At 43.7% G+C, this 27973-nt stretch overlaps 1 protein-coding gene across 3 annotated transcripts; it reads left to right on the top strand.

Moving 5' to 3' along the window:
• Window positions 1–655: 655 nt before the first annotated feature.
• TMC7 (transmembrane channel like 7) lies at window positions 656–27967 on the top strand. Of its 3 annotated transcripts, none has more exons than XR_012896144.1 (17): window positions 656–1167; window positions 1356–1482; window positions 4621–4873; window positions 9291–9439; window positions 12178–12345; window positions 12509–12594; window positions 13150–13295; window positions 14237–14384; window positions 16637–16810; window positions 17628–17779; window positions 18638–18752; window positions 19361–19458; window positions 19776–19959; window positions 20884–21014; window positions 23168–23323; window positions 23529–23635; window positions 25277–25342. XR_012896144.1 is itself a non-coding variant. In XM_075899399.1 (17 exons), exons 1-17 carry the CDS (start codon window positions 1162–1164, stop codon window positions 26594–26596), a joined length of 2232 nt encoding a protein of 743 aa, XP_075755514.1. In that variant the 5' UTR covers window positions 666–1161; the 3' UTR covers window positions 26597–27967. The 3 variants fall into 3 exon arrangements, 2 of the variants coding, with proteins under 2 accessions (XP_075755513.1, XP_075755514.1); XM_075899399.1 differs by lacking the exon at window positions 23529–23635 and adding an exon at window positions 26537–27967 and having other exon boundaries at window positions 666–1167; window positions 25277–25355; XM_075899398.1 differs by lacking the exon at window positions 23529–23635 and having other exon boundaries at window positions 660–1167; window positions 25277–26522.
• The last annotated feature ends 6 nt before the right edge of the window (window positions 27968–27973 follow it).

Below are 27973 nucleotides of genomic sequence, written 5' to 3'. Positions count from 1 at the left end.
GTCATTACTGGGGATTTTAATATACCTCAGGTAGGTCCCAGAAACCACCTTTTTAAAGAGGTAAATGCATAGGTAAATGCCCTAAGCCCCCCGCCCCATAAAAATCATTAATAAAACTCAGAGAAAAGCTTCTCATGTTCAAGCTGTCAGTGAGTTTACTCCAGCCATGTCCAGCAGGCAGTGCTAGTGAGCTAGCTACCTACCTGTGTCAGCTGTTACTTTGTTATTCTCCTAGATTTCTGGGAAGTCCCTCAACTCTGCTGATGGCTACCTCCCTGCTCTGAAGGCTTTTAGGATCAAGGCCCACTGTCCACCTTAACTTAGCCCTATGTTTGTTGGCATGAGCTGGCTTTCTCTTTGAAGGAGGCTATAACCGGCAGAGATATGCACATTCTTAGAAGAGAAAAAATAGAGGGAGAGGCAAAGATGAAATACTGGAAACTGAGACACTTATGACAGATAGGAGACAAGGGAAATAAGGGCTCAGATTAATCCCCCCCTCCTTGCTTTAAAAGCTTCCACTCTTGAGTTCTTTTGAGAGTCCTGAAGATCCACACTGGACCCTAAGTAGGGACCCTGATCACTTTAATTTCCCAGCCAACCCCACTGCCAATTTCATTCATAACACAACTCTTAAATCCCGAGGAAGGTGTCAGGTCTGCTAAGCGGAAAGGATATTTGGGACAATGAGTAGGAGTTTGCTGCTCTGGTGATTATGGGATGTTCTTATTGTGACCTCCCTGCCGGAGAGAGAAAACCTTTCGGGTCTGAAGGAATTCAGTCCTGCCTCATTTTCACATGAGTTTGAATGTCAACATGGGGCTGCTCCGTCTGAACACACACGGTAGGGGCAGGATGCTCCTTAGGAGACAGACAGTAGAGGTCGGTCTGTGCGGACCGAGACGTGAGAGACCCAGCGCAAGGAGGCAAGCCCGGGACTGGCTGCATTTCCTCCTCCTGCTTTGAGCGGCGGGGCTTGGCTGCCACCAAGTGCGCGAGGCCCCGCCCTGAGTGCACAGTGGCCGCGCGCTTCTCATTGGCTCTGTGACGCACGGAAATTGGAACCCGGGGCCAAGCCGCGACTCTTGCTTCTCCGGCGGCGGCTCGCGGGCAGCATGAGCGAGCAGCAGGCCCGGCGGCTGCTCAGCTGTGGCAGCCAGGATGATGGTAAGAGGGTGGCAGGCGGCCCGGGCTCCCGGCCGCAGCGCTAGGAAAGGAGACTCGGATCCGCGCCCCGGGCCGGCTGCAGAGCGTGCGAGGCGGGGCAGGGTGGTTGTGCGTGGCCTGGGGAACAGTTGCTCGGGCCATGCACTCTGTGGCGGGCGGGGTTGTCGCCAATCCACCCCCCGTTGTAGATGAGCGCCCCGGCCTTCCCGATAAGCCCAGGGCCAAGCGAAGCCCCTAGAGCCAGGCTCTCCCTGTGCCTGCTGTGCACTCCGCCCGTGCCGCCTCTTATCGCAAGCTACCCGCAGCGTGAGGCTGGTAAGTAAACAAGGAGCCAACCGCCGTTAAGTCACGTACGCATGAAATAAGCAAAATTTCAGTTTCTTTTCTGGGGGGTTCTGGGCTCTTCATTTCAACAGCTTGAAAACAGAGAGACTCGGAGACAGGCTGGTGGGAGGGGGAGGGTTATTCTGGCAACACTGAGGCTCTGCCCACCTGTAGCCCAGTGGGAAGTGCTGCAGAGGGTGGGTTTGTGCAGCACCTAGCACAGCGGGTCTAGGGTGGGGAGTGGGGCTTCTAGATTAGGTGGTGCTGCTCTACAACCACTGATGAATCAGTATGGTGGGGGTTTACACTCTTTGGCTCTGATGTTGAACTGCTGTAATGGACTGCAAGGGGAAGCCAGGCCCTTTGTTTCTCTCTGCTGTGGGTAATATTTGCGGAAATGCTGACTAAAAGGGGTAGTTCAGGAGCTGTGCCTTTCTGTTGTTTTGGTGAAAGCTGCACATGTAAATCCGAGAACAGAATTTGGCCTGAAGAATGAAGGGACAGTCCCACCTATCGCAGTTCAGCAATCACATCTGTGTTTCCCCTCTGTTTACCAACAGCACTCTCAGCTTTCTGGCTCCCAGCTGTCACCTTTTTGTGGCAGAGACCTGCATTTCTCCCCCTTTTGCCAGGGCTTTTTCCAGATTGCATGGTCCCTTGTCCAACAGTGTGATATCTCAAGGAAGTCAGACTGCCTAAACAGGCCAGTGTCTGCAGTTTGCTTCCTCTCCAGTAGCTATGAATAGATTAATAGCCAGTGGTTGAAAATTATTACACAGCCCATTCTAAGCAAGCACAGTTATTCTTAAGGTGAAAACGGAACAGAGAAAACACCTTAAAACAACAAAAGAACCTACATGCATTCTATATAGCTTATTAGGGATGTACAATCCCATTTGATTACCCAAACACACATTCTCCCACCATTCTGAACATACTCAGCCTGTATTTAAACTGCTTACTGCAGTCTAGGCTGTCTGTGTACGGCTTTGTGAGCTACGAGAGCAAGGGGTAGGCTGCCGAGGACCGTTATTGGCATTTCAATGCCTCCAATAGTAATTTTCTGGTCTAAGAAAAAAGTTCCAGTTTGCAGCTTTCTGAAGAGGCAGAATTTCCTAAAGATGTGTGTATCATGCACTTTTTGGGACCACCCCATGTTGATGTCAGTGAAACAGCCCTTGTGATTCATCAGTGCCAGCGGCATCACTGAAAGGTATCCCTTGCAGTTGATGTACTCCCTGGCAAAGTGGTCGGGTGCCAAGATGGAGATGAGTGTTCCATCTATTGCCCCACCAAAGTTAGGGAACTCAATTGGGGTAGAGCCCTACACTGTGTCCTACGTGTTTCCCAGAGTCGCTACCCTCTGTAGCAGAAGGTTATTTGATTGCCTTGGCTACTTGGATTACAACAGCTCACACTGTAGATTTCCCCACTCCAAATTTGATTCCCAAATGACCAGTAGCTGTCTGGCATTGCAAGCTTCCACAGGGCTATTGCCACTTGCTTCTCTACTGCCAGAGCAGGTCTCGTTCTGATATTGCTGTGCTTCAGGATGGGGGAAAGCAATTCACAAACTTTTATGAAATTGGCTTTGCACGTGCAAAAGTTTTGCAGCCACAGCTGATTGCCCCATACCTTCATAGTTATGTGGTCCCACCATGGGTGCGTCTAGACTGGCAAGATTTTGCACAAAAGCAGTTGCTTTTGCACAAAAACTTGCCAGCTGGCTACACTAGCTGCTTAAATTTGCGTAAGAGCACTGACTTTATAATGTACAAAATCAGTGCTTCTTGCGCAAATACTTTCACGCTCCCGCTCGGGGAAAAAAGCCGTACTTGCGCAAGAGGGCTAGTGTAGACAGGGAAGAATTGTTTTGCACAAAAAAGCCCTGATGGCTAAAATGGTGATCGGGGCTTTCTTGTGCAAAATCGTGTCTAGACTGGCCATGGATGCTTTTGCGCAAAAGCACTTTTTGCGCAAAAGCATCCGTGCTTATCTAGATGCTCTTTTGCGGAAATACTTTTAACGGAAAAACTTTTCCGTTAAAAGTATTTCCACAAAATCATGCCAGTCTAGACGCAGCCACTGTGTTTGTCTGATGGCAACAGAACCGGTGTTCCACCGTATCCAGAAGATCAAATGCCAGTGGCATTTGCCAGTTGTTCAACTGATGTGTGCAGAAGAGTATGTTCATGGCCTCCCAAGAGTCTTCCTCATTTAGGTGGACTCTGGATATGTTCCAGCATAAGGATCACAGTGGAAAAAGTCCTGGCAAAAGGGGGAGAAATGCAGGTCTCTGCCACAGGAAGGTGACAGCTGGGAGTGGTTAATATGATTGCCATAATGCTTTGATGCTCAATGAGATTCATGATGGTTTTCATGCTGCTATAGTGTCTGCACAGATAACCAGGGGAAAAAAGGCATGAAGAGACTGTTTGCTGTTGCTTTCAAGCAGGGGGGGAAATAGGAGATGAGTGCATTATGGGTGGCTGACAACATGTACCCAGAACCACCAGCTGCACAGTCTTGTTCCCAGTGCATGCTGGGACCATAACTCAGAATGCAAAGGGATGCAGTAACTGTGGGATAGCTATCCACAGTGCATCACAAGTCGACAGTAGCCACCATATTGGGACGTGAAATGCCGCATGCAGCCCGGGGCCAGCTTGGGTGTCACCAGGCTGCAGGAGGCGTTTCAAAGTGGCAGCACTGCATGGAGCGCAGGATCAGCTGGGAACTCCCCTGCTGACCCCAGGCTCCACATGACACTTTCGCCTTTCAAGTGTAGCAACAGCCCTATAGCATCCCCCATGCAGCTGCCTCTGATACTGTATCAGAGGCAGCAGTGTGGGGGTAGGGGACAGGCATGTAACCATGAAGGTTAACCAATGAGCTCAGGTTCACCAGTTATCTGTATGTGTTTACACTTTTGCATCTCTAACTTTCATTGGCTAGAGTATCCCTTTAACATCTTTCCGCCCTTATGGCAGTGAAAGAATTTTTGCAATTTGCAGCAGTGCTCTTTCTCCCTATGTATTATTGTACATTTCATATGTATTCCCTACCCTGGTTATTATTTTGACCATATTTTACACTTAAGTTCATTTCCTTTCTCTTCTTTTTCCTCAGAAGTTTTCTTTCCTGATGCAGATCATACATCACCACCTGTTACCTTTCTGCAAGAATTACCAAGCTATCGGTCTGTGTTGAGGCAGAGAGGTGCTGGAGGAACACAGGATAGACGACAAAACACACGTGGCTCTGTGAGACCACCTGTTGGACAGACTAGAAATCTTGCTGAAGCAACAGGAGTGGAAAATGAGGCATTGGTTCGATCAATAAGAGAATATGCATTAAATATTCCGGAGAAGAGAAGACTAAGGTTGGCTCAGTAGATTTTTTTTAAATGTTCTCCTTCTCTAAATGGGTGCAGTGTGTGCGCTATGGAGGGCTGAAATGGTATACGCAGGGAAGCTGACAGACTTGCCGGGCACCTGGGCAAGGTGGGAGGGGACCAGCTCTGTGCATCAGGAAGGGGTGGGACTTGAGGTAGCCAGCTACCCTCCTACCTCTCCCCAGTGAGTCCTGAGGGCCTGTCAATGCCTAGAGCGTGATGCATGGCACTCCAGCAATGAGTTAAATGTCCCAGGGCACCAGCTCCTATGATAGTAGCAGTGGAAGTCAGGAGCCATGGGCCCTTTGAATTTCTGGCTCCTCTCCCTTCTCTTCCCTCCCCCGCCCAGTCAATGAGCCTGGGTGTAAGACTTAAGTCCACTTTCGAGATCCTTGCACCAAACCAAATATTGCATTAAAAAGCAGCTGTCCAGCCTTGTATTGCCAAAATGTAGTATATTAAATCCATTCTATCAACTAGAAATTTGAAAAGATCACTATGGGTCTGATTGTGAACTCCTTGCTCGCACTTGTGAGCAGTAATTATTCACAAGAGAAGTCCCAATAACTTCAGTCTGGCCTGATGTGAGGAATAATTGCAGGAAATTAAGGGAGTGGGTGAATCAAAGAGTAAGTGAACTATTATTACTGCCAGGTGAATATAACTCTGGCTCCCCCTGCTGCATTTCATCAAGCACAAATATTGTTCTATATTCTTAAGGCCCTTCATGGCTTATCTCTGTCCCGTCCACCATCTCTTATCTGTTTTGAGCTGTTGAGTTCTGCTCTGCCAACAGTGTTAATCTCAATAGCCCTGTTCTCACATTGTCCAATAAGCCCCTTTGTGCTTTCTCTCACGCTACCTCTTGTGCATATGGATGGAGCTCTCTGTAAGCACCTGCAAAGCTACCACATTGTCTTCCTTCAAGCCCTTCCTTGAACTTGCTTCTCTGATGGAGTCAGCAAAAAACTTGGCAGCTGGTGGGTGATAACATTGCTTATCGTACTGTTTGTAATCATTTCTTGTTTTCTTATAATTCCCCTCACCTCTGTTGTCTCTTGTCTTTCTGTGTACCATGTGAGGTCTTTAAGTTGGCACTTTTTTGTTACATGCTTGTACAGCACTGTCACAAGATGGTTGGCCCTTTAAGGGGAGTTGTGCAACAGTCTCATCTATGACTAATAAGCTGGTTTCCAGCTGAGGCTGGGAGACCAGAGATGAACAGATAGATCCCTGGTTCCCACAAAGACCAGCGAAAGTTACAGGGAGTAGAAAGGTTCCTGCAGGAGTCTCTAGACAGGACCTAGTTTAGATATGACTCAAGATGGCTGACTTGCAGGGAACAGTCCAAGATGGAGAGGGAAGCAGGTTCCCAGGCTGATAGTCTGGGATGTGTAAGTCTGTAGGAAGTAGGTAGGTCTCTGCAGGAGAGCCTGGGGTGAGGGAAAAAGGACACGTGAGCTATGCTCTCTCTAATTTTTACATCGATGTATGGAATAATGTTTGTGCACTGAGGCATGTGTGGATGTGCATCACTAGTAGGCACACATGTTGCCAGCTGTGGATGCTCTGCTAATCAGCTGGGTGGCAGTTTAGTCTCTCCTGGGTGACTGCACAAGCACACAGCTTGCAAGTGACACTCACCTCAAGGCACTAAGAATCATAAGCCACTGTATTTCTACTCTGCCCTAGTAAGAGTGAGTTTTGCTGGAGCTTAGACTGTCAGCTGCCTGCCACCTCACCAGCAAACTCCTTGAGACTCTTCTCATCTTAACCTTACCTTGAAGTTAAGTGCGCATCCCAAGTTCCCAGAGACGTGTGTCTGCAGTGGTCAGTCCCTCTCATTGGAGACACACACAAACACAAATTACATTTGTTTAATTTGAGACTATGTACATGCTGGCCTGTTCTGTTAGCCAAGGACTTGCTCTATACCTAACAGCACTCAGTTTTAATAGAAACTAAGTTTTTTTTTAATGAAGAACAGAGATTAAGTGATACTAATCAGGAAAAAGAGAGGCATGGTTGCAAACGAAACACTTTTTTTTGTTTTCTAATGACTAAAACTTAATTCAAGTAAATTATAATCTTTGCCAAGCAGTTTTATGATTCCTTAGCACATTATTGCACTATAAAAGTGTATTAAGTATACACTCGTGGTTCAATAGCTCATTCTTTGGGGTTCTTCCCCCAGGTGTCAGAACCCATAATGTCATATCATGTTTGATGTGTTGAATTGGTGTTTGAAGAAATAAAGCAAGAACCTAAGGAAAAGGGGGACTGGCTGAGCTGGCTGCTGGGGCAATGGAGTTTATTTGGTGCTTAGGCCTATGAGTTCAACTTACAGGTGCCTGGCACACTGGGGCCCTGGTGGAGCTTTAGCACTTCCATGGTATCAGTCACTAGTAGCAACAAATTGCTCAGCGTGGCAGTTGTGCAATGATAAGTGATACTACTGTTAAGTGCCCCAGAAAACAACACCAAACTTCCATAGTGTTCATCATTGCCTGCCCCGTCTCTACAATGCAAGCCAAACACAACTATGTCATTCTCCAGAGTGCCTGTTGGAACTAGACGTGCTGGGGCCTGTCCTCTCTGCAAGCTGACATCCTGCGAGGGTAACTGGAGTCACAGTTAGAGATGGGGTCAGCTGTTGTCTATTCATTTAATGCAAATTAGGTTCAACCAAACTATCAGTTTAGTGTCCAGTTGAGTAGAGAAGGGAAACTATACTGACTGCACCACAGATGGGATTGTGTGTTGGTGTCTTCGGTCCCAATACTACAAACGAGCACGTGAGTAATTCAGTGGGGCTACTTGTACACAAAGCCACTCACAAGCATAGATACTTGCAAGATCAGAGCCTTTGTTTGGTACACACTGAACTGAAATTTAGACCTCTAGCTTGAAGTCTAGATGTGTCCTGCAGTGATTTTGCAGAACCAGTTTGAAAATGGTTTAGCATAAACAGGAAAGGCTACCTTAAGTTGTCTAATAATGAGTCTGTACTGTGGCTCTAACCAGTTTTAGAGCTGGTTAAGGTATCCCCAATATAGACAGGCCCCAAGTGATGCACTTGAACCTCTTTAATCTGGCAGTCCTGGGAAACAGAGTTTGCCAGGTTAAATATTTTGCTGGGCCAGGAAGGAAGCGAGGGTGATGGAGGTAGGGTGCTTACCTGGTGCTCTCTTTCCCCCAGCTGCTTCCAGCCCCTCTTCCCTCCCTGCCCCCCACTGCTATAGGAGTGGTGAGGAAAAGCTGCAGGCCGTTAGCTGGGAGGAAGGGGAGCAGCAGCATGCAGAGCTGATTCTGCCTGCTGGGGTCCATACCACAGATGTTCCTGAATTAGGGACATCTGGGGAACGGAGTCTGTGTGTGTGTCTGTCCTGCTTCTCCCCCCTTCCCGCGCAGGATGACAATGACATCATCTGTGTCCATAGGCTAGGGGGCTAGGCATGAGCCATGAAAGCCTAGCTGTGGAAGGCAAGCCCTAGCCCTGCCCCTGGAGCCAAGCTCCACACACTCCCAGCCCTGCCTTTGCTGGCAGCCATGTGGAGAGCCAGGGTTGTTGCGCTGCAGCCTGGCCCTTTCCTCCCTGGTGGCTGGATAGAGAGCCAGGGCTACTGTGTTGCGGCCTTAGACCTTTCTGGCATCCAAGGGGAGAGCCTTAGCTGCCTTGGCCTGGCTCCCTCAGCGGCTGTAGGGGGAGAGCCTGGGCTGGTGTGGCCTCAGCCTGGCCCCAGCCCAGTGGCTGGGGGCAGAAAGCCGGGTCTGCCTCAGCCCGGTCTGCCAAGACCCTGCACCCTCATATACCCCCTCCACCGAGACCCTGCACCCCCAGCCTCCTCACTCCTTCCACCAAGACCCTGCGCCCCAGCCTGCTCCTCCACCCTTCCCCCAGCCAGATACCTATTCCTGGGGCAGGGGTTGGTGAGCGTAGCAAGCAGGAGCCACAGCCCCCTAGTAGTGCATTAATCAAGAGAGAGAAGTGATGTTGGACTGTTGGAATGTTCCTACTCCAGTTTGCCTTCTCTCACAATTTGGCACTAGTTATCTTTAGATTGCTCCATTTTTATTTCACAGTAAAGGAGACAAATTATTCTGAAGTTGAATAGGAGAGATGTATTTGTCATTTTTCATTTATATTTTTAATAAATAAATTATACTGGAGCCTTTTATTATGGGTTGTTTTGCTCACTGCTCATAGGAGAGGGAACCTCTTCCTTTGCTTCCTAGGGCTATTGGCTGGAACCTGACCCTGTTCCAATATAGCTTAGGTGGGACCTGCATACATTACTATTATTTATTCATATTGTGGTGCTAGGCCCTGTGTGAATGCATGCATGTACCCCGCTCCCTAAAAGCCTCTCTCTGTGACTAGGAATTTGTTAATTTATATTATTAGGGCTGTCCAGAAAGCAAATGTTAAATATCTATCTCGATGGGATCAGTGGAAGCAGAACAGGAATAGATCATGGAAAAAATTCCTAGATGAAATTAAGGAGCTGTCATCTTACTTGGAACTTTGGAGACATGACATTCGTAGCATTGAAGGTATTACCTATCCCCTTTATACTTCAATTTTCTGCTTTACCTTGCTATTAAGAGTGCAGTATTGTTAGTGTGTAGATCAGCAGATGTGTGCATTTTGCTTGGAAGATAAGTTGGCATATCTTGAAGACTGAAGTCTACAGAATAGGTACACCGTGGCACAGTTGGCATCAGTGTCTCCCTGCTGCCCTGATAAGGTTTCTTTGCCCTTACTCCATGCCCATTCAAGCTTCAGCACTTCATGTGAGTCTAAGCTGATGCAGATTTCATCTACTTCTGGCCCCCTTGATATAAGTTATCTTGCCTCCGTCTTGCAACCCATCATTGTCATTTTTTGTGCAACTTTCCCTCACACATTGCCTTTCAATTTGGCACCCTGAGTTTGAGGGAATCATTTACAAGGGAGTGGAAGAGAGAGGTGTTAGAGCTGTCTTAGAAAAAGCAAGTAAATGGGTAAGTTATAGTCCCCCTGCCCTACTTATACCTGGGTTATAGCTCCCTGAAGTGTTAGTTATGCAAAATTAGATTTCTGTGTGCTCACTCAGACTCAGGACTATATTGAGAAGTGATGTGTAAGGGAATGTAAATGGCACATCAATGAGTGAGTCTGAATGGAAGAGTGTTTAAACTGATGTAATTTTGTTTACTGGCCCAGAAGAGGGTGCAAGTGACACTAGTTTCAATTCCCTTAAATGTACTTAGATTTCAAGTCAAATTCAGAGGGGACTCTGGGTTTGTCCCTTTTTTTTGCAGGTTGCTGTGATGTATGAAGGCAGTTATTAGTTAAAGGTATAGAGAAATGTCTCTAGTCAGGCTTTTAAATATAGATATAGGTATGAGTATCTATTAAATATTGTAGATATTTTTCTATGCTTTCAAATATATTGATTTCAACTACAACACAAAATACAAAGTGCACAGTGCTCACTTTATATTATTTTTTGCAAATATTTGCACTGTAAAATGATAAAAGAAATTGTATTTTTCAAGTCACCTCATACTAGTACTATTGTGCAATCTCTTTATCATGAAAGCAGAACTTAAAACTGTAGATTTTTGTTACCTAACTATGCTCAAAAATGAAACCGTGTAAAACTTTAGCACCTATACATTCACTCAATTTTACTTCTTCAGCCAGTCACTAAGACAAGTTTATTTACATTTATGGAAGATAATGCTGTCTGTTGCTTATTTACAATGCCATCTGAAAATGAGAACAGGCATTCGCATGGCACTTTTGTAGCCCGCATTGCAAGGTATTTACATGCCAGATATGTTATACATTCATATGCCACTTCATGCTTTGGTCATCATTCCTGAGGACATGATTGCATGCCAGTGATGCTTGTTAAAATATTAAAGCATTAATTAAATTTGTGACTGAACTCCTTGAAGAACTGTTTTTCTCCTGCTCTGTGTTTTACCTGTATTCTGCCATATATTTCATATGATTGGATGATGATCCAGTACATGTTTAAAAAACAACAATGGTTCTGTAGCACCTTAGGGCGCATCTGTACATCAGGGCTTAGCTCAATTTGCGTAGCTTATTTCGAAATTTGGAGGGTCTACATTGCACTTATTTTCAAATAGAGCATTCTTCCTCTGACGTCCTTTACTCCTCGTACAATGAGGGCTACAGGAGTTGGAGTAAGAAGTCCTCCAGCTTGACAGTATTTCGACATTGTCAAAATAACTGCTGGCTGTGTAGATGCGGACTATATTATTTTGAAATAATGTTGCTGTGTAGACATAGCCTCAGAGACTAACCACAAAATATGTAGATCATATCATGAGCTTTTGTGAGCACAACCCACTTCTTCAGATGACAAATATGGAGCAAGAGGCACGGAGGTTAAATTATAAGCTTTGTAAACCAGAAGCAGACAGCATTATTTCCTGCAAATATAAAGAAAACCTGTTTATCTGATTAACTGAAGAAGCAGCAAGATTGAATGGACTTGTAGGCGCTAAAGTTTTACATGGCTTTTATTTCTGAATGCAGTTATTTTGTACATAATTATGCATTTGTAAGTTCAACTTTCATCCTAAAGAGATTGCACTGTAGTACAGAAGGCCCCCGACTTGTGACGCGATTGGTTCCTGGGGAAGCACTGCAAGTTGGGGGTGTCATAACTTGAACCCTCATTTACAGTAGGCTCTGTGCGCCATCGTAAATATGGGCCGAGGACACAAGGGGGTGTGTGTGTGTGTGTGTGTGTGTGTGTGTGTGTGTGTGTGTGTGTTTAAAATAAAAAACAAAAAAAACCACCCCTTCCGCACTTATAACCATTTTTGTAAGTGCGGGGGGTCGGAACTCAGGGGGTCGCAAGTCGGGGCGACTATAGTATTAAATGTACTTGCACTATAGTATTAAATGAATTGAAATATACAATTTTTGGTTTTGCAGTGCAAATATTTATAATAAAAGTAAACAAAGTGAGCACTGTACACTTTGTATTCTGTTATAATTGAAATCAATATATTTGAAAATGTAAAAACATCCAATAATAATTATATAAAAGGTATTCTATTATTGTTTTAGAGTGCAATTGACTGTGACTAATTTTTGTAATTGCGTGACTGTCCTAGTAACAGTACTAGCTTTGGTGGCATGCCTTCAGATTTACCCCTGTGTGACTGAGATCAGATTCTGGACCCTTTCCCTTTAATGTTGTCTTATAGTCGCAGTAATTTTTTTTTTTCGTTACGATTACTGACATTTTCTTTTCTATTCTCAGGGAAGTTTGGCACTGGTGTCCAGTCCTATTTCTCCTTCCTACGTTTCCTGGTCCTGTTAAACTTTATAATATTTATTCTTATGTTCAGTTTTATAACACTTCCTAGCACTGTTTCTACATATGGATTTTTCAACAGTAGCTACATTAAAGTTCTTCCAAAAAACATAGGTAAGTATCCTTATAAGTCTACTATTGTTTGTGTGAAGCATTTTAAAGGGGGGAGAACTTCAACTTCTTCAGGCAAATACTTATGTTTGAATTACCTTGGGTTCATGGTAAAGTGGAAAATTACTACTTTCTTAAGTGACTTTGCTTCTGTCTTTGTTTGCAGAGCCGAAATGCACAATTTATACAATTAAGGGTACTAAAGGACTCGTTTATTTCTATAGTTACATAATAGATCTGCTCTCTGGCACTGTGAGTAATTAAATCAAATTGTTTTATTTTTCTAAATCCAAAGTTAATGCATGTAAAATACAACAAAGGGGTTTTGTTATGAGAATAATTTTTCAGATCAGTTTTGAAAATGATGCATGCTACATGCACATCATTGTAGATAAAGCTTTAACCTTTGTGTGCAACAAGCAGCAGCTTTCAAACTAAAATCTGCTTCCTGGTGGGTCAGGAGATGTTGGCTGGCCACATGCTGTAGTGCTTTCTCCTCATTTCTACCTGCTTGTCTGCAGTGAAAAAAGCTTTTAAAAATATGTCTTCTACTGCAGTATATGGAGTTCTATGGAGTTCGCAAAGGACTGTATTGTGAATAGAAGGGGAGGTAGGTGGGTACATGATATAATCTAACAAAACCTGGTTCACACTGTGCAAAAACTTAGGAACCACAAACTTGTTGCAGCTTGTCTTGGGCCCTAAATAGAAGTCTTGTCTCATTGTACTAAGCTCTTGACCATGCTTACTAGCTAGCTTAGTGGTTTATGTTATGACCAGTGTTGTGTGCATTTCATCCTGTCACAGGGTTTCCTTGAAATGACGAGTCTGTTTTATGGACATTATGCAATAGATATGGTGCAATTCAGTGGCATTAAATACAATGTACCACTTGCATACTTGCTGACTACACTTGTGTATCTCTCATTAAGTCTTATCTGGATAGTGAAAAGGTAAAGACAACTTTTGGTCTCTTCTGTTTACTGCTTGATACTGTACAGTTCACTTTTTATCCCAGTATATTGGAAACACAGTGAATTATTCTTGGACTTCACTGATATGGAAAGGGTGTAGCTTCAGCTAACTTTCTTCTGATCATTTATGGTGGTTTATACCTCCAGAGAGATATTGATGTAGAGGAAGCGGAATAAATTCCATTCTGTTGGCTGCTTTTGAAGGGGGAGGTGGTCAGCTTTTGATGGGACTGAAGCAAAAACTTTAGATCTGAGATGCAGACCCAAGTGAATGAACAAACTGAATATTGGCTATGGAGGAGGAAAACACCATAAATGATGAAAAGGGATTTAACTGAAGCTACATCCTTTCCATATCAGTGAAACTGATAATAAATTGAGCTTCTAGCTTTATGATCTTACAAGCCCTGGTATGGAGATCATGAATTAATAATGATGTTTTAGGTCCTTATCTGTGTAGTCTTGAGTTGTTAGCTCTTAGTGCATTATATTAATACAAATGCAAAGATTTTTTTTTAAATATTTTGATTGAAGTTGAAATAAGTTTTTGTGCAGAGGCCGTGTGAGTTGGAGAGGGAGGAAAACTGGCAAAACAGAAGGACTCACTGTGACCAGTCTTTGTATGTGTGGTTGCTAAGAATTGAGAGGACTTTGAACTCCATATTTGAAGTACACAAAACCTACGTTTTCATGGGTTGCAGTGACTTCAAGCTGAGGGTTTTTTCTTATCTTAGGCCTTAATGAGAGAGCTTGAATGAAAAAATTGGCAACAGATGTTTGTGCTGATTAATGTGTGTCAACTGGTAGAAATTTTGCTTTCTGCTGTATAGATTTGGAATGGGCAGAAAGGAAAAAGTATAGAAATTGCTTTTGGCAAGAATATTAATGAATGAACAAAGGACTGCAATATCTTTTATTAGGTCTGTGGAAGGATTTAAACAAAGCTTGATACGTAAGGAAGATCAATTTCAGAGTTACTGCAACAAAATCTTTGCAGGCTGGGACTTCTGCATTACAGACGTGAATGCTTCATGGCTCAAACATAGTAGTTTACAATATGAACTAAAAGTAAGTAGCTGGTTTTGGTTTTTCCTTTGTGTGCTATTTCGCCTTGGTCCGAGAAGCATGCATACAGTGTGTGAGTGAGAGAGAGCAAGATCCCACATCCTGTTACGTGCTCTCTGGACTACATAGGGATCTGTTGCAAGACGGGCAGGATCAGTACCTTCAGGGCCTTCGTCCATCCAGCACATGCTTTTTGTGTCATCTTGCTCACACTCCAGTCATTCTTCCTATGCTAGTCTCTACTTATCTCAACAGGAGAACTAGAGGTTGTGAGGTTGCAATGTTTGTAGGAAGCTGCTTGATAAGAACCTTACAGTTTACTTGCCAATTGCAGCACTGCTGCTTTAAAAAAACAGCAGCCCAGTTTTCATTCCGGTGTTTCAGTAACACTTGCATATATGAAGACAATAGGATTCAAACCTTCAGATAGGTTTTCAACAATAGAAGAGGTTTTCTGCGGACAGTAATATTTTTCTCCCCCCCCCCCCCCCCCACATTTGTGTGGTTAAAAAATGACCTTTGGAGAGAAGTCTATGGCTTATTGCCTTCCTCCTCCTATTTCTTACCCTTTTTGAATACCGAGACAGTGTGTATTAGGGATGTTAGTGTGCAATTGAATAGTTGTGTAACCGCACAAACTATTACTGGTTACACAACTATTCAGTAGTCCCTGGGGGTGAGGAGCTGGCTGCCAGTGCATTCCTGGTCCCACTTCTGGGGAGCCCCCTGCCACCCTGTGCTACTGCCTCTGTATTGGAGGCAGCAGTGCGGGGTGGCAGGTGGGAGCTGGTTTAAAAACCAGCTCTTCGAGCAGACTAACTCCTCGCCTTTCTCCCCGTGCTGCTGCCTCTGGTACAGAGGCAGCAGTGCTGGGTAACACCAGCCTCTGTCCACAGGGTACCCGAGCTCCCCGCATACAGAGGCTGCTCCTCTGTAGAAGACAGCGGGGGTGGGGTGGGGAGAGAGGCGGATCTGCCGTAGGGATGTAAGCAAGTAGTCCAATAGCTTACTACATGATAAGCCTAGGCTTATCGGGTAGTCGAGTCAACTGCTCCACTACTCACATTTCCTCTCCCACTTTCTGTGTTTCTATCTGAGAGCAGGAGCTTATAAGCTGGGTCCCCCCAGCATCATCTCCTCAGTGCTTCTTTTAGAGGCAGAAGTGCGGTGGGTGCCGAAGAGCCCAAGACCCCCTGTGGACAGGAGCTGCTGGACCCGGCATGAGCCGGAACTCAGCCTGGCTTGGTTTCGGCTCTCACTGGGTCTGGCACCTACCCCTGTTGTGGCTCTGCAGTGTAAATGTAGCGTTCCCAGCTCCCACTTAACCTAATGTTTAACCAGTTAACCCAGTCATACACCCTTTGCAGCAAAGGGGCACCGCGGGAAGTGGCAAACCGGAGCCAGTGGAAGCCACGAGGCACTGGCTATGGAGCCTTTAGGTAAACAAACTGATACTGGCCTGATGGCAGCTTTCCCATTGTTGCACATCAAGGTTTATGCGTGAATACTGTACTTGTTCTGGGGATGCAAAGAGAACTTCACTGAAGCAGTGAACTTTCCTGTCTTAAATTCCCATTGGGTTTTAATATATTACATCAAGTATAAATGAAAGGGTTCTTGTTAGTGAGTATATCTTTTATATTCAAATATAACTCCCACTGATGCGATCAGGTTTTAAGATTATTATAATACCTGGTTTTGAAATGCCCCAAAGTTTGTTTTCAGAGAGTAAATTAAAAACCCAGCTTCTTGCCGCAGAGAGCATACCATTTAATTATCTGATGAGATGGTGTAGATGAGTTATTGTCACCCAGTGGGTTTTGAGTTTGACCCCCTAGACTAGGTCACAAGGCATTGCAATTTTATCACTATCTAAGGCGAAGAACTTCACTTCCCATTCTCCACACACCTTTATAGGTTGTTTTTTCATGTCAACCTCTTGAAACCCACACTATAGACATGTTATCATTGGTAGTTTTTGTTATAGTAAATTTAAAGGGGCTGCAAAGATTTTTTTACTTTGAAGAAGGGATTGCCAACCTGAAAGGATGAAAATTACTGGATTAGGGGATTTGCATTGAGAGAGACCCATTCAGAACCCACTGAATAATGGAAAAACTTCATGAGTAAGTTTTGATTCAGACTGTAAATATGTGAACCTCAAGAACAAGATAGACCTCTTTGTCTTAATCATATTCATTTCCCTCTGCATCAGAGGGCTGTTCATTTCAATATGAATTTTCTTTGGTTTGTAGACAGACTTGGAAGAAGAAAGACTAAAGCAAAAAATAGCTGGAAGGAGAACAGAAGAAAAATTACGCATCTACTGTCTAAGAATATTTGTAAATATCATTGTTCTTGCAGTTTTGTCAGGATTCTTTTACTCTATCTACTGTGCAACCAAGTACTCACAAGAAAATATTTGCACTGTAAGTCTAAGAAAGTGAAAATAAAGCCTAGTAGTGTGCTAATCATCAACATATGCTTGGCAGAGTAAGGTGAAGAATTGTAAAGGAATGGAGGGGTTTGGTGTGATGCAACATCCTCTTGCATAGCATCTTCCATAGAAAGAGAATCCCCATTCACTTTTCAGCTCACTGATTAGTTAGCAGCAAATGGGGAGCAAAATCCAAGAGGTATATGCAGGAGAGAAAAGTAGTTACAGATGTGGGGAGATGCAGGAAGGTTGTTCCACAGGTAGGTCCACCATAGAAAATAAAAAGTTTCTTGCAGTAATAGTGCCCAGATGTTTTTGACTAGATTGAGAGAAGGCACCACACACAGTAGAGGGAATGAGGCTTTAAATATAAGGGTTGAAATCCCAGCCTTTTGAGTTTTGCTTTTGTCTTCTGTAGGGCCAGGATTTCACCCAAGGAGTGCAGGATCCTAAAGTGATGGGGAAGCCAAGGGGTGTGAGAAGCCGGAGAGGGGAAAGAGCTGAGACACAGTTGTGCGTGTGTGTGTGTGTGTACACTCGGGCTTAGGGAGGCCTTGGAGGAGCAGTCATATGTTCCAAGTGTGCAGAGGTGAAGGTTTGGGTGCCCATTATGGAAGGGATGGGGACAAGGCGATGGTGTGTATTGACAGCACTGCAGAGGTGAGGGAGGTGTGGGTGGAGGAGGAGGAATCAGAGTGAAAGATGATGCCAGAGTTCTGGACAGCTGAGGCCAATGGGAAGCCTGAGCAGAGAACAGGCATAGAGAGGTTTATTTGCGTGTATTACACTCTTACCTTCATTCCATGTAGGACAGTAACACATGTGATGGTAATCTCTTGGTGCAATACTTGCCTTCTATCGTGATCACCCTGGTCAACTTTATTGCTCCTCTGTTTTTTTCAAATCTAATCAGATTTGAAGAGTATTCACCAGCCTTTGAGATCAGATTTACACTGATGCGGTAAGTGTGTTTATTATTATTGTCACTAGATTTTCCACAGTGCTGATTGTGATGGCACATGGCTGCTTGTTTCATAGATTAAAATGGTCACAAGCAGCAACATCCCAAATCAGGGAGCAAATGCATTGTGGCTCCCTACAGCAGCCAACTGGCTTCCTTGCCCAGGATAGCAGAGAGCAGCCACTGCTGGATTTCCCTGACTGCATTTTTTTCATTTCTGGAATATGGTCATTTCCTCCTCTTCACACCCTTAGTGGTGTGGTCTATGGCAAGGTTGGCTGAGCCCACCGATATAAATGGATGGTGGACAAAGACACTGTCCTGGCAGAGTTCTCGGCAGTGCAGGAGAGGTTCACGCTGTCTCTCTGGACAGCAGCTATTGCATGGGATAACAACAGTGTGCAGTCATCAGCTTCACTTATGTTACTGTCTTGTCCTGCTCTAGCCCTATTATCACAAGAACGCAGCCCAAAGTGGAACAGGACAAAGTGGTACTTTGTGCCAAAAGGTATTGTGGGATAAGAAACAGCAAAGGGTTGGAGACCCAAGGCAGTTAGAGAATGGCAGCCCTAGGAATGTTACTGTCTAAAGCCTACATTTGAAACAGCTGTGGTCTAGGACATTGACCATACTGCCATCTGAAGTGGGAAGACTTAAAGAAGCTTAACGTTGTTGAAACTGAAATGAATATATATACATTCAGTGGCTTATTCTATAGTTAAAACTGTTGAATGCTTTTTTATTAAGGGCCTGATCCAACATTCTGTTACATTTAATAGCTTCCCATTGCCAGTTGGATCAGACTCAACTGTTGTGAGTTTTGAGGGGTAAGAGTGTGGGGTTTTGTCGTTTCTCCAGGTGTGTCTTTGTGCGGCTGGCCAACATTGGTGTTCTCTTGTTTTCCCTGGGGACTCAAATCTTAACCTGTGCTGACAAGTGTAAGGCATGTGGATACAATCATGAGCTCTACCCAGTAAGCTGATTTTGTGTTGAAACATTTGGCTCATCCACATAAAGATATTTTGTATGTGCTTCGCTTGACTGTCATGTATTCAGAATTGATGTTCCCTTTGTGATCTACTTCTCTTTAATGTCCCTGAGGAGAGGCATTAGTTTTCCTTGCTGTATATCTCCTGCATCAACTGGGAGCTGCCTCCCCTTTTTAGTGGTAGGCTAGGTCTTGAGAGGCTGTTGGGGAGAGATACGGTTAGCACTGTGTAAATTAGTGAAGTTCTTGACTCTATGTATGGCTTGTTTTCTTTTTGGGGCAAAATTGGAGTTCCATTGGAGCTAGTGGGACAAATCTTCAGCTGGGGTAGATCCATCTCATTGGAGCTATGACCATTAATACCAGTTAAGGCTCAGACCCAACAGCATTATTATATTTGATGTAATTGGGACCAACAGTTGGTCTTTAAAATGTTTATGGGCTTTAGGGCAATAATCAAAATAATCAAAATTTGGAAACATGGCTAGGAGTTCTTTATCATCATAGTGATTTTGAAGTTACTTGTGTTCTGACCGATCTGGGTGGTTGCTGTTTGTTCTGCTAATCCTGTTTTTCCTCTTTATTTTGGTCAGTGCTGGGAATCCCGAGTTGGACAGGAGATGTATAAGCTGATGATTTTTGATTTCATAATCATTTTTGCTGAGACAGTGTTTGTTCATTTTCCTAGAAAGTGAGTGTCTGTTCCTGTTGAACGTTCTTTTGCTGAAAAAATTTAAGATGGCTCCTTTTACTATTACTTCTATTTATCTACTTTTCTCACCAGATCTTACATTTTAAAATAAAACAGCAATTATAAAAATACTATATAGCTTGATACAATCCATTGCACACTTGCCTGCCAATGGAATTTGGTTTCTTCAGACTTCATTATGTTAAACATGGTTTTTAAATGTTACTTTTTCTCTTTACTCTGAATGTATATTTAAAAGTTAGGGAATTCGGTTCATTCTGCCTGGTTGAAAGCTAGTGCTTTGTTTTGTTTTTTAGGTTGCTAGTTACCTATTGTTCTTGGAAAGTGATTAAGTGGTGCGGGCTACAGGAATTTGCAATTCCTGAGAATGTACTGGAAATTGTGTATGGGCAAACAATCTGCTGGATTGGTGCCTTTTATTCACCACTTCTTCCTGCCATAGCAACTATAAAGTATTTTATCGTCTTTTACATAAAAAAGGTAATGAAGGTTTGTGGTAAGTGGAAGTAAATTGTCTACTTCTCTGTGGTTTTTGTACTTGCATAAGATAGAAATATAATTGATTAAAAATACTAAGGATGCAGCATACTAGAAATGAGGGCACCATGTTATTTCTTTGAGGTGCTTTTATGGTGGTGATTTTTTTTTGTTTTTGTTTAAAAACAATAAAAGTAGATAGTTAACTTTGAAAGGATTTAGAAACTGACAATTTAATGGCATGCTCATCAGTTATTTGTCCATTTCATAAGAAACCATTGCTTTGACGCACAATTAATTTGCAACACTTTTTTGCTGTGGCTTATTTACCAACCTGAGATTTCAGACCTCAGAAGGAATTTTGTCAAGCTGGCATGTATTCAGTTCAGTCAACAAAATGGAAATCCAAGACCTTCCTTAAGAAGGGTCAATTCTACGTGTCCTTTATCTCAGAAGTTGTGAAATCTGACTACACCAGCTTAGATTAATTAATTTTGAGCAGCAAATCTATGCTGGCATTTTAATATTTTGCAAGGGTTTAAGTGACTTGTTGGGGCTTTTGGATTCAAACCGTAAGGCCCCGATCCTGCAAGCTGTTCCACACGGGCAGAATCCCATTGCAGTTGGTGGGACTGTAGGCAGTTCTAGGGATCTCCAGTTGGATTGGGGCCCTGGCTCTAAAAATAACTGTAGGAATTTTCTCTTGAGAAGATGTAAACCTAAGGTGGTGGATAGTATTTGGCTTCATCTGGAATATGAAACATTCTGATCTCAGCCCCAATAGTCCATTGACATCAAAGGGAGTACAGTCGAGCCCTTAATATTTGTGACCAGAGGAAGGGGATGGGCTAGGTTAGGATAGAGATCAACTTACTGGAAAAATAAGTGGTTGAGATCTGTTCCCTCCTCCCTTCTCTCCTCCTCCAGATAAGTTTAATGCATACATGTAGACCTTCATCGAGACCCTTCAGAGCATCAAGCTCTAATTTCTTCTTCCTGGTGGTGCTGCTGATTGGACTTGTATTGGCTTTCATTCCTCTGGGACTCAGCATGACACAGTAAATAATGGTTTCATATTTACAAAGTGTATTATTTTGCTTTAATTTAAAGGGTTTTTTAACTTGAGTTTTTTAACTCTCCGTTGATGGGTCTGCCTTTCATAAAACAAGTCATAGTTGCTTTCTCTCCCTTGTTCTGGGGTAGGGGGAGGAGAGGAGTCAAAGTTAATTTACTCTCCCCTTGCTGGGACAGGACATTCTATTGAAAGATTTCACCCTAAAGTCAAAATTCAGGTTCTCCAGACAGGGTTTGCCCACTTTCCAGTGCTCCAGGGTTTTTAGCCTCCACTCAGGAAGCTTAATTGGGCTTGGGGGGGGGGGGGGGGGGGGGGGCTGGTAGCTTCCAGTGTTTGAATTACATCCCTCTTGCCTAAACCTCAGAAGAGATTTTCTTTTAAAATTTGGCTCTTCTCTGATTTTGGTTGGTCTCAAACTCTACCTTTTTCAAGAAACTTCACTGGCCTTACAGGATTACACCAGGGCAATGAATCCTTGGCTATTCAGACTATTTAAGACAATCCAAGGACTCCCTGATGTCTGCACTGTTGAATGCTCATTTGATGTTGTAAAGGAAGTGAAAGAGAAAAAATGCTGCCACATAGACCAGTGGTTCCCAACCTTTTTGATTCTGGGGACTGGCAAATCCATTCACAAACTTTTGACAGACTGGCAATATCTTATTTGCATGTTTGCATATTCATTATGCAGATGATGAATATGCAAAAACACATTTCCAGTCCACCAAAAGTCCAGTCCCCAGAGTCCCCAGTGCCAACCCAACCCCTAGAGCCCCTACCCCTCTGCTACATCCCAGCACCAGCCAGTGACCCCAGAGTTTCCTGCATTCAACCCCTTCTGTGCCATCATCCTGCCCTCAGAGCCCCCCAGTGCCAGCCCCCTCCCCTTCAGAGTCCCTCACCACCAGACCCCCCCCCCAGTACCAGCCTCCTGTTTCTAGAGCCCCATTGCACCCAAATCCCCCAGAACCTCCTCCAGTGCCAGCCCCCAATATTAGCCCCATGCCCAGAGTCCCTACCCCCCTAGTCCTCCTCACTATGGCTACGTCTACACTGTAGCTTTTTCTGATTGCTTTTCTGGAAGACGCTTTTCTGCCATTTGGCCCCATCTAAATGGGGCCAAATGGTGGAAAAGCCTCCTCTTTCGGAGGAGCCCTTATTCCTCGTGAAGTGAGATATACAGGGCTCCCTGAAAGAGTTCATTTGCTCTTCCGCAAAAAAAAAGTGGAAGAGCAAATGTGTTCCCTTGACGTGGCGGAGTTTTTCCAGAATACCTCCAGTATCCTGGAAAACCCCGCAGTGTAGACGTACCTTGCTAGTTGAGCCTCTAGAGCCACCCAGCACTAGACCTGCCCTTGGAGTCCCCAGTGCCTGTCCCACCCCCCCATACCTTGCACTGCTGTCTGCATCGCAGCAGCTCAGGGAGCCAGGGCTGGGGTACACCGCCCAGCACCTCCTGTCCTAACGTGGCTGTTGGGAGAAGAATGTACTGCTCCGCCTGTCAGCCAATCAGCGCCGGGCAGGGGTGGGGTCTCTTCCAGCCATGGAAGAGCGCTTCCCTGCACAGCAGGAGGGCTGCGCGGAGCAGGGAAGTGCTCTTCCCCAGCTGGGAGGAGACTCCACCCCTGCCTGGCGCTGGTTGGCTGAGAGGTGGGGCAGGACACGCCTCTCCCAATAGCCACCTCAAGAGCGGTGTACCCCAGAGCTGCCGAAGCCTAGCAGCCAGAGGTTGGGAACCGCTAGCATAGACAAATAAAGCAAACGGAAGAAAGGTGGACGAGAGGAGGAAGACATAATGCAAATTGAGTACGAAAGATCTTTTTAACAACTCACTTAATCATACTATATGCAACATAATGAGTTTTCTAGACTAGAAACCTCTGTGAAAGTACATACCGCACAACGCACCAGACCTGCTACCTACCATTTTGGAAATGCAAGTTAAAAGAAAATATACCTGCATATAATTAAAAATTAAATAATGACTTGTGCATGAAGAGCTTTTTTGTTTTAAAATAATATATTTTAAAATAAACTGAGGGCACTGTGACTTGTGGAAACTAATAAGAATGGGATCCCCTGTTGCTTTGTTATCACTTTCTGTGTCACATCTCTTTTGTGTCGCCTTTTCAACAGCATCAACTCCTCTAAAGCTTGCGGGCCATTCATTAACTTTAATCGTATATGGGATGTTGTTCCACATACAGTAGATGGATTTCCAGTAGCTCTGCGGAAGGTTCTTTATGGCATAGCTTCAGAAGCGTTCGCAGTGCCTTTCTTTATGGTTACCTGGTAAGTGCTACTGAGGGCAGTGGGGCCCTTTGTGTTTTCTTGTCCCTATGTAGTTGTATGATTTAGTCTCTGTTAATTAAATGGACATGAAACATTTATTAAATCCAATTTTCTTTGCCCGGGGAAGCCATAGGCATCAGATCTTGTGTTAGAACTTTCAGCTTTTGTTTCTCTTTATTATTTGTATTCTTCTCTTGTTTCCTAGTTATCCAGAGGACCAACATTGCAGCTTCTTATCTCCCTTGCCAGAACATTAGCTGCCATGCTGGCTGGCATGTTGTAACAGTGGTATAGCCAGAAGGGCCCATGTAGGTCAGTCCTGATTTTGGGTGGGTGGACAAAAATGGGGGAGGGTGGAGAAGTGGAACAGGAGGGATGGGAAGTAAACCCCAACCCTGCTCCCCGGCCGGAGTGCAAGACCCAGCTGAGCATCCCAGTCCCTCTCCCTGGTAAGAGTACCAGAGCAGAACAAGCCCTGGCTCCCCACTGTGGCTGGAGCACTGGGCATGCTGGAGGGGGTTGGGCCTGAGTGCAAAGTGCATGGGGCATGGCCCACTCACACCCACTTATGGCTAAGCCTGAGCTGTAAGCAGTGGGTGGAATTGCAGCTGTGTAATATGTCTTGCTTTCCAGTAGGGATGTCAGTGTATAGTTTACTGCAGCCTGGGCTTATCGGTTAATCCTATCGACTATATGCATTCCTCCCTTGCCGCCTCTGTATCCCCATCACCAGTAGTTCCATGGAGGCAGCAGTGGGTTGGTGGCAGGAGAGTCTACTCCGTAGGATGCAGGTTTTAAACTGGCTCCGCTTGTGGACTGACTCCCGCCTGCCACCCTGTACTGTTGCCTAGAGTGGCAGAGGGCTCCCTGGATGTAGGGCCCGGAGGGCACTGGCTGCCGGCCTGCCCCTGGGGACTATCAAACAATGGTGGAACTGCTAAGTTTGCTGCGGTTACATGACTATTAAATTAATCGATATCTTACATTCCTACTTTCTAGTTAAGGAAACTGAAGTGTCAGGGTTGCTGTTTGGTTTCTACCTAGGCCAGACCAAAAAATGTTCTCACTGTTTCAGTGTCTGGAGAGTCTTGTACTCCGAGGTTCTGTATAACTTCTCCACTTTTTAAAGCTACCAAGTTCATTTGAATTTTCTCCGCAGGCCCTGATTATTGAAGTTTTTATTTTAAGCTCATGCTTATGTGCTTTACTGAATAGGGTCTGCAGTTTTGTATCCCCAAGACTTCAAATCTTATTTTTCATATCCTTAATACCCAGAGAATGTTTTTAATACCTGGTCGCTAACTCCTTATGGCATGTTTACTAGTACAAGATGTTCACAAATTGTAATTTTGGAAGAAAAACCATTACAATTCTCTGATAGGCAAACAGTTTCAGCATCCAGTTTCCTGTCACCTCCTTTGCTCCTTTCACAGCATGATTCTGAGTCATTTACAAGGGCAGTATCTGTAGCAAAACCACAGGAAATAATATAAAGTTGATGTAACTACAGATTGAGGGCTAAACATTGCAGAAAAGGGAAATTAGAGAACTACTTGTTCAAAGTCAGATTCTCAGGGAGCACAGCCTGAGGGTGCGGAAAGGTGCTGATAGTCCATGAGGGAGGGGCACAGGCCCTCTAACCACACAACGGTCTAGAGAATGCAAGGGCAGAAGCACCACAGATCTCAGAACTGCAGCAAGAGCCCACGCCTTCTGTGTACTCGGAGTGTCTCTTCCTGCTGACAGGCAAAATGTCGTTTTGTAGCAGGCTGCTTCAGCCTTTCTGGTGCCTGCCTATCCCAGCTGTATGTTGATTCTTCAGTAGTTTGGGTTTTCCCTCACAATGGTTAGTTTGGTGTGTGGTGTGTGACTGTGGGTTTTTTCCTAATAGTTCTCTGTCTATGTTGGTGTGCATATGATGGTAACATATTATATGGATTCCCTGTTTTGCAGCCTCATTATGTTCTATTTCATTGCCTTGGCTGGAGCACATAAACGGGTTATCGTTCAGCTCAGGGAACAATTGATTATGGTAAGATCTGGTACAGTATCTATATTTCTTCCCCTCTCCGTAAGTTTTTCAGCTGCGTTGCACTAGAAGTCAAGCATGAAAAGAAACAAGTTCTCTTCTTGCTCTCTTTTATTTGTCTATTATATAGCCAGGTACAATGAGAACAACAGTGTAAGTACTGGAAAAAATACAGGGTAATAATGGGCTCCTGAATCTTGCATAGTTCAAAAAAGTTTGAAGCTAGACAAATTCAAATCTGCTACATATTTGAGAGAGTTTGTGTATCTGTCTGTGTGTTCATCCATTTGTGAGTCTGTTCAAGAACCCCTCCTAAACGGTAACAGCTAGGACCACCAAATTTGTATGCAGCTTTCTCTTATAACTTAAAGCAAGGTCTGGGTTAGGTTGTGCCAGGACTATAGAATTTGCCTTGAATTCTGATGGTTCCTCATAAAATAGAAGGGGGGGGAGGCTGGTGGGAGGGACAGTTATACTGTGTAATGACCTCAGGGGGAGCAGTAAGGGGCCAGAGTCTATAAAGAGTCACAGGACTTCTCATTGTTCTTGCAGATTCAGACTAACATGGCTAACTCTCTGATACTTGTCACAAAACCCCTGTGTAATTGAGGAGCACACATGCCATTGCAGTCGATAGGATTTGTGCTTCCTGGTCATATAAGTGCTTTAGAAAAGGAAAGAGGTTGGGATTTAATTTATTACGGTTACTGAAGCTCTTGGAGCAGCTGCGATTGGTTACAGTACTCTCTGGGGTTTTTTTTTTTTAAATGCAGATTTGGGTGCATCTTCAGTAGGAAAAAAGATATGTTCTTACCTGCTAACTCATGTTAAAATTACAACTACTTTGTCTTCACTAGGGTTATACCATGTGTTCTTTACCACATGGTAACAACCCACCTTTTTTCCTATTGAAGACAAAATGAGTGTGACCAAACTTCCCTCTAATCTTTTCTGTCCAGGTGTGAATACATTTATGTGCACTGAGTGTGTGCATGTAGAAACAAAAAACCAGCTGTGGGCACTCTACTAATCAGCTGGACAGCATTTGATACTCTCCTGAGTGGCCACTGAAGCGCACAGCTTACAGAGAACACTGTGTGTGACTTATATGTCTAGATACATTGGAAAAACGGCTTTTCTCTCTTCAAATATATTTATTGTGGATATTTTTACTGTCTTTTTAGGAGAGTCGTGACAAACTCTTCTTAATCAGGAAGCTGACAGAAGCTCAGACGCATAGTTGAAAAACCTCCAAAAGCAAATTGTATGTGAGATGGGCTTTGAGTCTGAAACTTTACAGAACCACTAGAGACTGCAGACACAAACATAACAATCTGTAGCTTACAAGCTGAATCACTAACTAGGGCCTTGATCTGTCAAACCATTTTCTGCATGCTTAACTTTAAGAACACAGATAATCTTAAATCTTCAAGGGGACTACTTGTGCTTAAAGCTAAGAATATGTGCAATTGTTCTCAGGATTGGGACCATAATGTGTCTATTATATTAATTCTGTATAGAAACTCACTGATAGGACTATTTATGCTGCTAGAGTTTAAGATTGTCATTGTTTACATTAGACCCCTATTTTTCAGGGAGTTCTACACTGCTGTAAAAATGTGCTCTGAGCTGAAACTTTTCTCAGGAAGTGTGCTCTGAGCTGAAACTTTGCTCAGGAAGGATCTTAAGCCAGAAACCATGTGAAATACCAGTTCTTCTGTTTATAAATTATGCTGTAGGAGTAGGGAGCTGGGGGAAAAATAGGAATTGCTAGTTGTACACTTCTTTAACTAAGTTCTTTTAAAACTGAAGTGTTGGAGGCATCTAAATTTCTATTCTGAACTAGCACATTCGTGGGGAACAAATAAAATCTATATTCATTTAAGTCGATTTTTCTAAATATTTTTAGTATGTTGACTTAGAACTTTTGCTTTGAAACCACTATTATGGTCAGTCTTGTGTATGATCTGCTGGAAATTTGGTACTAAGTGTTTCAGAAGCAAAATACAAAGAGAGAATCTTGAGCAAGCACTGGAAAAAAAGCCACTTGGGGTTAGATCCTCAGTTGGTGTACAAATTAGTGTAATGAAACTGAAATAAAATGAGTCAAACTAATTTATACTAGCTGGGGATCTAGCCCTTATTTTATGCCTGTAATGTCCTATTACTCAAACAAAATGTCCTATTTTGTTCTGAACAAGTTTAGAATGTTGTTGTGCCTTTCTTGATGAATACTCAGGTGTACATATTTCAAAGCATATTAATTGCAATTTTGAAATGCAGCATTTGGAAACTTTTATATTTGTATATGCCAGTACCTCTTAAATGAACTATTTGTTCAAATATACATGGAATTCTATTTCTATAAGAATAGTTTACAAATATTCTACCAGATTTTCTGGTGGAAGATTGTACTTCCATTATTTAGAGTTTCTGTAGTGTGTTGTATGTATGCGTATGTTACTTGCACTCTGCAGAGGCTACGCCTGGACATAGTAGTAATAAAGTATTTATGCAAGCCTCTGCTATATTGTTAGTTTATAACAGAGATTCTGTATCTTTATGAATGTTTAGTTTAATTTTTTTTAAAGTGCATTAAACAACTCTGAATTTTATCTAGT

This window comes from Pelodiscus sinensis, chromosome 16 (genome assembly GCF_049634645.1).
Source record: "Pelodiscus sinensis isolate JC-2024 chromosome 16, ASM4963464v1, whole genome shotgun sequence".
NCBI lineage: Eukaryota > Metazoa > Chordata > Testudines > Trionychidae > Pelodiscus > Pelodiscus sinensis.
The sequence above is the reverse complement of the archived record's forward strand: the minus strand, read 5'-3'. Positions and strand labels throughout refer to the sequence as shown.

Bases quoted from the DNA above. Each gene is read 5' to 3' on its own strand.
- TMC7 (XM_075899398.1), top strand. The intron at 9,440-12,177 runs GTATTACCTATC...TTCTATTCTCAG, and splicing joins TGACATTCGTAGCATTGAAG to GGAAGTTTGGCACTGGTGTC. The intron at 14,385-16,636 runs GTAAGTAGCTGG...TTTGGTTTGTAG, and splicing joins GTTTACAATATGAACTAAAA to ACAGACTTGGAAGAAGAAAG.